This window comes from Triticum dicoccoides, chromosome 6A (genome assembly GCF_002162155.2).
Source record: "Triticum dicoccoides isolate Atlit2015 ecotype Zavitan chromosome 6A, WEW_v2.0, whole genome shotgun sequence".
Classification (NCBI taxonomy): domain Eukaryota; kingdom Viridiplantae; phylum Streptophyta; class Magnoliopsida; order Poales; family Poaceae; genus Triticum; species Triticum dicoccoides.
The window spans coordinates 524,341,617-524,348,891 of NC_041390.1; the positions used below are offsets into that span (position 1 = coordinate 524,341,617).

The following is a 7,275-nucleotide window of genomic DNA, read 5'->3' on the forward strand; positions in this document are numbered from 1 at the left end:
CCAAATCTCAATTTCATATATTATCATCATTCAATTTCAAGTCCACAAAAATAATGATAGCTAGTTTTGTTGTAAAATCTATCATATAATCCTATAGCCTAATAGTCAGAGTTAGTCTTGAAATAGTGATACAACATAGAATAAGTGTAATGGTAATATCTGTGTAGAAGTGTCAGACAAAATACCTCCTATGAAATACTCCATAAAATTAAATGTCCACAGACCACAAGATGACCTACATGATTACAAAAATTAAATATATTCAACAATTCCTTTTACAATTTTTTATAGATACATGTATAAAAATATTTTAAAATCATGAACTGATCATGCCTGTAACAAGCCCCGACGATAAAAGACCTCTTGTGGGCAAGTACATATGATAGTAAACATAATCTCCTTTAGTCAAAAAAATGGTGTTTAGCTGTGTACAATGAGATATATATACACACATTCTAATTTGGTGGTGTAAAGTCCCATTCAAAACCTCGGGCTGATTTACACGTCGTCACAGTAATGTGACTTGATTAGTCTATGTTGTTTTAGCTCTGACGAAAGTGTGGACAGTAGCTCTGCTGAAGCCGTGGACACGAGCTCTGAAGAACATGTGGACACCAGCTATGATGAAGGCGTGGACACCATCTCTGATGAAGGTATTTTCAGCAAGGCTAGACATTAGTTACGCGCAGGAAGATAAATGTATCTACAACCACAAACAATGCACATGCAGAAGAAAAGGAGAGCAAACCTTGAGGAGCAGAAATGAGCTGCAGGTCTAGGAACACAGCAGTTCGTCTAACCTGCAAAACACAGACAAAAACGTAAGAACACAGGCACAACAATGCAGACATAAAGCGCATCTATCTATCAACGCATTAAAACATGTCTGAATGGTCATCCAATACATACAGAACAATAGGACGGCATCACAATAATACCTTTAATCTAAGAGAATAATACTGAAGAAATGAATGGAAGGAGAACAGAGCTATAAAGCTTTTATTAATCGATGAGTAGCCTGGTTCTCTTCCCAATAATAAATATGCAGAAACTGAGGAAGATGGCCACCGATCAACTTGACATGTTGTGCTTTCTGCCAAACTAAGAGACATAGCCAGCCAATGTATTTTTAGCTCCACTACAACAATCTGATTGTAAGCTAATCTAGCAGAAAGAATAGACAATAAACCATGCCAACATCATCGTCAGCACACAAGCGCACAACCCATGGTATATGCAGATGGCTAAACCATACACAAAAGTAGGCCTAGCACCAAAAAATACACCCACCAAATTATACCAAGCAAAAGAAAGCACATACTATCAATTGCAGAGGCAGCAACATACGCAAAACGCAGGACTCATAAGAAATGCAAAGAAAGAAGCTAAGGAGCAGTGCATTACCAGAAGGAAGTAGCACAGCCAGGACAACAATGAGCAAACGACAACCTGAGGAAAAAATTGGCCGGATCACTACGTGGCAGAGTAGGCTATAGATAATCAAGAACTTGTGAACTGATAGTTAGTAAATTCGTAATATAGTGTTCCATACGAACTTCAGACAACAAAAATTACTTTTTGAAAAGAAGAAACAATTTGACCTTTGCTAGGCTAAACAAAAAAAGGAAGATCGTGATAATATTTAGATGACGATTGAGATGGTTAGCTACATACGTTTTCTGATAGCTCACTGCCCATCTCCATGGTACGCAAGCACAGAGGAATTAATTCAGTTTGCAGGAGAACGCCGATAACCTCAGTATCATGAACCTGCATGTATAATAAGAAGGTCAAAAGGTTTCTTTGAAAACCAAGAAGAAAACATTTGGTATTTGGAAACATATGCAGCTATTCCAAAAGCAAGAAGAGAACATTAGATAGGAAAGCACACACCAAAAGCAGAAACAAGCACATGACAACATATATTCTGAAATTACAGAGCAGAACTGGGTCTCTAAGTAAGTCAGTCTCAGATGCTACATCGACAGAACAATAAAAAAAATCAAATTTTGCTTGAGTTGAGACTTGAATCGGCAGCCTTCACACCTACATTGCTCTAAATTAATCAAAAGAAATAAGAATATGTGCAGCACGTAATACTTTTGGGAAATCTGTGTACACAAACATGAGGAATCTGTAATCCAATCTCCGGATGCAAAAGAGTTGCATCATATGTATATGCAGTCCATATTCCATTCACATAATTTTCTTAGAACACTTTCTATAATTCAAGCAGGTCTTTTCTTTCCTGCCACTTATCAGCAGAACAAAATACATCAAAAACAAGAAGCAATCTAAGAAATGTCTTCACACTTTCAAGAAAAAAAAGATATGAATCAACTCTCAGATCAAGCGACTGTCTACTACCGCCAGGCTCAACACCAACTCCACATATCAAGCACATGTTGCCTTTCCACAACATGACAACACTCATCAAAGCAACAAATAAAAAGATTGGGCCTAACACCTCATTGCCTAAGAATAATAAAAGAGGGAGCTCATCTTGATGTGTTGGAATCAGATGCACTCGCTGTAGCTCGACCAAGCTGCGCCCATGGTCTGGACCGATAGCGGGACAGGCGCCCCCGCTGCGTGTACAGTCTGCTGCAGGTTAGAAGACGTGCCCCAGCCTCATCGTAGGTCAGAATATCATTGGTCTATTTTATTCTAGAATCATTATCAGTTTAAAAAATTGTTTCAAGCATCACAATAAAAGAAATTAGCCACCAAAGGAAGGCCTTACTAACCACATCATTAAATACTGTCTATGTATAGGGGTAAAAGATTGGCTTATTTATTTTCTGCATTCTGCACAAATTCCTTTGTCTATTGAAGATTACTGGTATCATGAGAACTATGTTGCATCAAATGGCATGTCCAGAATAAACTGAAATAATTAGTAGTTGAAAGTGTATTGACGAAACTGAAGAAAAAGTAGGAGGGAAATTAGGGAACAAAGAAACATTGTGACATTTATTCTCAAAAAGCCATGCAATATAATCTATTTATATGTGACATCCCAAATCTTTGGCACTGTACTACATGCTCATGAAGTAAAAAGTTGCACATGTTATGAAAAGAGAAGTTCTAAGAAGTGTCAGCATTTGAGAATGGTTATCCATTTTCTTTCTAATGTAAGAACTTGCATTAACTATGGGGCACACACTGAATGAAGATAAATGCATTCAACAATTTTTCATTTGTATTAGCTTATTTTCATGTAGATACATGAACTCTCTAGTTAGTCAATTACATTTGACTATACATAAACTTTCAGCTACTGGACTATACCCAAAACAGGGGAGATATGAATAGTGCAACAATAACCACCCACAGTCTGATCACGAGACTCTCTGGTCACTGGCTCACTGCATCTGCTTACCTACAGTTAATGCCCTTGCCGAACAAAATCTTGCCCTGCTGGCTCGCAATACATTTCCTTTTTCTTCTTACTCTATTTGGATCCAAATAGAGTACAACCAGAGACAAACTGGAATGGTTCAAATCAAGGTTCATTTCACTGCTGGTGGAGTGGTGGTGCGAGATCAAAGTCGGGAAGTATAGCTGGTGGTGGTGTAGTGTTTAGAGACCAAGATGGAGCTTTCAGAGGAGATGCGTCTCATGTGTTTGATCAGGTTTGTAGCCCTGAAGTGGCTGAGTTGCTCTGACAGGCTGTTAAGCTGGCGATGGACATGGACGTTCAGAAACTACACATTGAGATGGATTCTGGCTACGATCACAAAGGTACATTATCAATAATTATAAATAAATCATGTGTCGATAAGAAAGCAACCATCATTGTGGATACCTTCATATGCTTCTAGCGATCATGTGAACATCTACTAATACTCCTTAACAGAAATCTCACTTGTCATTGCCGTCGTCTCTGTCTTGCTGGAATCACATCCTCTGTCCACAAACTGAAATAATAGCAACATCAAATCCATCTTGAAGGTCTCACCCTGGACCTTCCCCCTGCCGACCTGCACAGGCATGGTATTCCAATAACCAAGCAACTCAACAATCCACAAAATGCATATAATATCTCAAGTGATCTCCTTCAGGAAATTCACAGCACACACTTCAGGCCAGTTGATTTATACACATGAACTTAACAGAATATGAGCATTTACACGACAAATTGAGACAATCAAAATCTTACCTTAATGAACAAGCCGGACAAGGAGGAGACCTCAGGGGCAACCACTTGTGTACTTTGAATAGCAAGAATTACCATCTTTATTAAATATCACATTCAACATACCCTCAAATCGACTAATGTAGATTATAGGGGCTCTTCTCTTTTTGCAAATGCTCTTCTCCTAGTGCTAACAGAGATTGAATTGGTTGGTTGACTTGTGTAAAGTGCTGCATAGCAACAACGGGCATGACACTGACCCAACATGCAGTACAGCTTCACTAATCCAAAGAGAGGAGCAGCGGGAAGGAAGGAGGAGGAACCTGCGGGCATGAGGGCTAGGCATCTCTGCTCCAGCGTGGTGCGAACGACGCCGGCCACGCTCCTTCCAGTGGCCCTCTCCCATCCACTGCCGCACCTCCCTCTCCTCTTCCTCCTGGGCGGTGTGAACGACGAGCCGGGGCGCTCCTTCCGGTGACCCTCTCCCGTCCGCCCCTGCACCTCCCTCTCCTCTTTCCTCTCTCTTTCTCCCTCCTCTCCTTCCTTCTCTCCCTCCCTCTCATATTATCTCCCGCAGATCGAGTCAAGCGCCGCCGGTCACCCTTTGCCTGTAGGTTGCCCCCGCTGCCGGAGAAGCTTGCCTCCGCAGCCTCACGCCTCAGACCGCAGGATCCAGGATGAGGAGGGATGGACAGCGGCAGTGTAGGTAGGTGCCGGATCCTCGCTTGGGAGCTGCCTCGTCAGGAGATGGGAGGAGGCGGCGTGGAGGGAGTGGAGGGGGCGAGAAGCTCGGGGAGGCGGCTACAGGGGTGGGGAAAGGTTTGGGGTTGGAGATGAGGGAGCTGAGAGGAGAGAGTGGAGGGGGCGCAGGGCGCGGGGGGTTCTGCACGAGTGCCCGTCAAGCTCGTGGCGGGCACGGAGTGGTTGGCTAATCTCTAGCGGATACGGCACGGCTCACCCAGCCAAACCATGCGTGGGAAGAGCCCACCAGTCATAGGTCAAAAAAGATAACTGTATTGTGACAAAAAATTACCAGTAGTCAAATTATCAAACGATCAAAAACAAAGTCAAAGTTGATCCAACGGCCACGAATGCGCCAATCCGGGGGAGCTCCGTGGAGGAGGGTCAGCTAGCATCCTTATAGGTTAGAATATGCTCACAATGTCGTGGGTCCCAGATGTCAGGAAAACACTAGGAGGAAGCATTTTATTTTTCATACGCTGACGTGGTGGGCCCCTACTGTCATCCTCTCCACGTACTTCTGTCGATTCCTGTTGTTTGTTGACCATGTTGACAACGCGAGAGGGCGGCGCCGCGGCGAACGCACCAAAGCGCGCGGAGGACGTCGGCGTTAACGATTTAGGAGACGGTGTGGCGGCGATGCGCGCGCTGAGGCGCAGCCAGCCGTGGGAGGCGGAAGCAGGCGGCCCCGCCGGCGCTGGTTTGGTTTTGGCGGCTGGAGGAAGACAGGACTGGAGAAACACGACAGATTGTAAAAGCAGCAGGAGTACTTAACAACCTTAACTGAAACTTGCAGGGGCACTTAACAACCAAAGCTGAAAGCAGTATGAGTACTTATACAGGTTCAACCGTAAAAAACACGCCTCGAACAGTGCTACTTTGCCTACAGTTAACCAAGGGTGAGGCCGCCAAGCCCCAGGACAAGGCCCAGGCGTCACCCCGCGCATCCACAACCTTCTGAAAGCGACTTCATCTCGCAACATGGTCAATAAACAGGATATTCGCTTTAGAGCCATGGAAAAGTATGAACATAATCTTCTGTCCTATTCTCCAAGATGGACGGGCCTTCATTATTTGAGACCACCCATGAATAAGTATCTTTTCACCTTCAAGGGGAATTGAGTAGGTCGACATAAACATCATGTTGTGACCAAGCGCAAGTCTGACCCGACCATGGTCAGGCATCTGTATAGGAACAATAGAACTCGGCAGTTCCTATTTTAAGAAGATCGCAGCTGTAAAACTGTGTATAAGCAATAGTTTATGAACAACACATATAACAGAAAACAGCTCGTACCATAAGTTTCTCGACACAGTTGAACCTGTTCAACGAGTGCAGCAGTGGCACACATATCCCACGTGGCCTTCCACCATTGAAACGCCCCACAAGGACATCAAGACGATCAATAAAGTGTACGAACTTGTGGATGTCGATCCAGTCAACTTCAGTGCCATTAGTAACAGCCGAGTTATTACAGAGTAACAAACGAGCAGACTGCTTAACTCTGAAAAAACCTACACGTGCCACCAATTATAAGAAAATATTAGTTAGAAGTAGCATCTTCGTGAGAGATTCGTTGCTACTTCTAAAGTTAAATTGTGATTAGTTAGACAGAATAGGTGGATTAAGAAGTAATCGAGGCAACAAGAAAGAACCAGATACAAAACTAACATGGATGAACAATTGAAACGACGTCGGGGTGGAAGATCGCAGTGAAGATGAGACCAGGTTCTGCTATTTCCATCAACATTCGTGTGCCAACTTTCAGTCCGTAACACTTGAGAAAGTTTATCCAAGTTCGGCCATAAAAAAAGCAACGATCTTCTTGGTTCATGAACCCAACTCGGAACTTATATCCATGGTTTGTCTTCACTGTGACCATTAAACTAGTGTATTCAGTTATGGCAAGGCCGAGCATCTTGAGTACATGTGTTCTGGCAGAGCAAATAATACACTGTAGGAAAAATAATATGAGAACACAACATGTTCAAAAAAAAACCCACCCTCCCGGATAGAAAAGAGGATTCTAGGAACATACTGTGCACGTTTCAAAATGATGTGTTAGGATGAGAAGGAACAAGTGTGGCGTCTCGCCGAGGGCGCAAACCTGTAGGGTACTCGCACTTTGGGCACTGCAAATGAAACACACTAGATTCAGTAGGAAGAAAAATGCATCAACGGCGGCGGCTGCCATCCTAGGATTACCTGCGACCAAGGGACTTGGGTTTATCGGGGATGGATGAAGAATTCGTACCTGGTTCTCCATGAGAAAACCCTATGCAATCGCCGAGAGGGGTTTTTCTCTGAACAAGCAGACGAGGGAGAAGGGGATTCAGGCCCAGTGAAATATTGCCGCTTCGTCCGTCCAGCTTACTGCTAAAGCTGGAAAGGGAGG

At 43.4% G+C, this 7,275-nt stretch overlaps 1 protein-coding gene across 12 annotated transcripts; it reads right to left on the reverse strand.

Annotated features, from left to right (window-relative positions):
* Positions 1–243: 243 nt before the first annotated feature.
* On the reverse strand, positions 244–5,029 carry LOC119317665 (cell differentiation protein rcd1-like). 12 transcript variants are annotated; one of them, XR_005153706.1, is made up of 7 exons: positions 4,462–5,029; positions 4,265–4,368; positions 3,869–3,920; positions 1,675–1,770; positions 1,405–1,449; positions 749–800; positions 244–644 (listed from the first exon to the last, which is right to left on the reverse strand). XR_005153706.1 is itself a non-coding variant. In XM_037592147.1 (7 exons), the coding sequence occupies exons 3-7, from the start codon at positions 3,812–3,814 to the stop codon at positions 619–621; spliced, it is 225 nt and encodes a 74-aa protein (XP_037448044.1). In that variant the 5' UTR covers positions 3,815–3,983; positions 4,163–4,368; positions 4,462–5,029; the 3' UTR covers positions 244–618. The 12 variants fall into 12 exon arrangements, 1 of the variants encoding a protein (XP_037448044.1); XR_005153704.1 differs by having other exon boundaries at positions 1,675–2,601; XR_005153701.1 differs by having other exon boundaries at positions 1,675–3,730; positions 3,809–3,920.
* Positions 5,030–7,275: the final 2,246 nt, after the last annotated feature.

What these genes read in the sequence shown, in the direction of transcription:
- LOC119317665 (XM_037592147.1), bottom strand. An exon ending in GCAGTGAGCTATCAGAAAAC is followed by an intron (nt 1,450 to 1,674) that starts GTATGTAGCTAA and finishes TTTTTTCCTCAG; the next exon opens with GTTGTCGTTTGCTCATTGTT. An exon ending in GCTCATTTCTGCTCCTCAAG is followed by an intron (nt 645 to 748) that starts GTTTGCTCTCCT and finishes TACCTTCATCAG; the next exon opens with AGATGGTGTCCACGCCTTCA.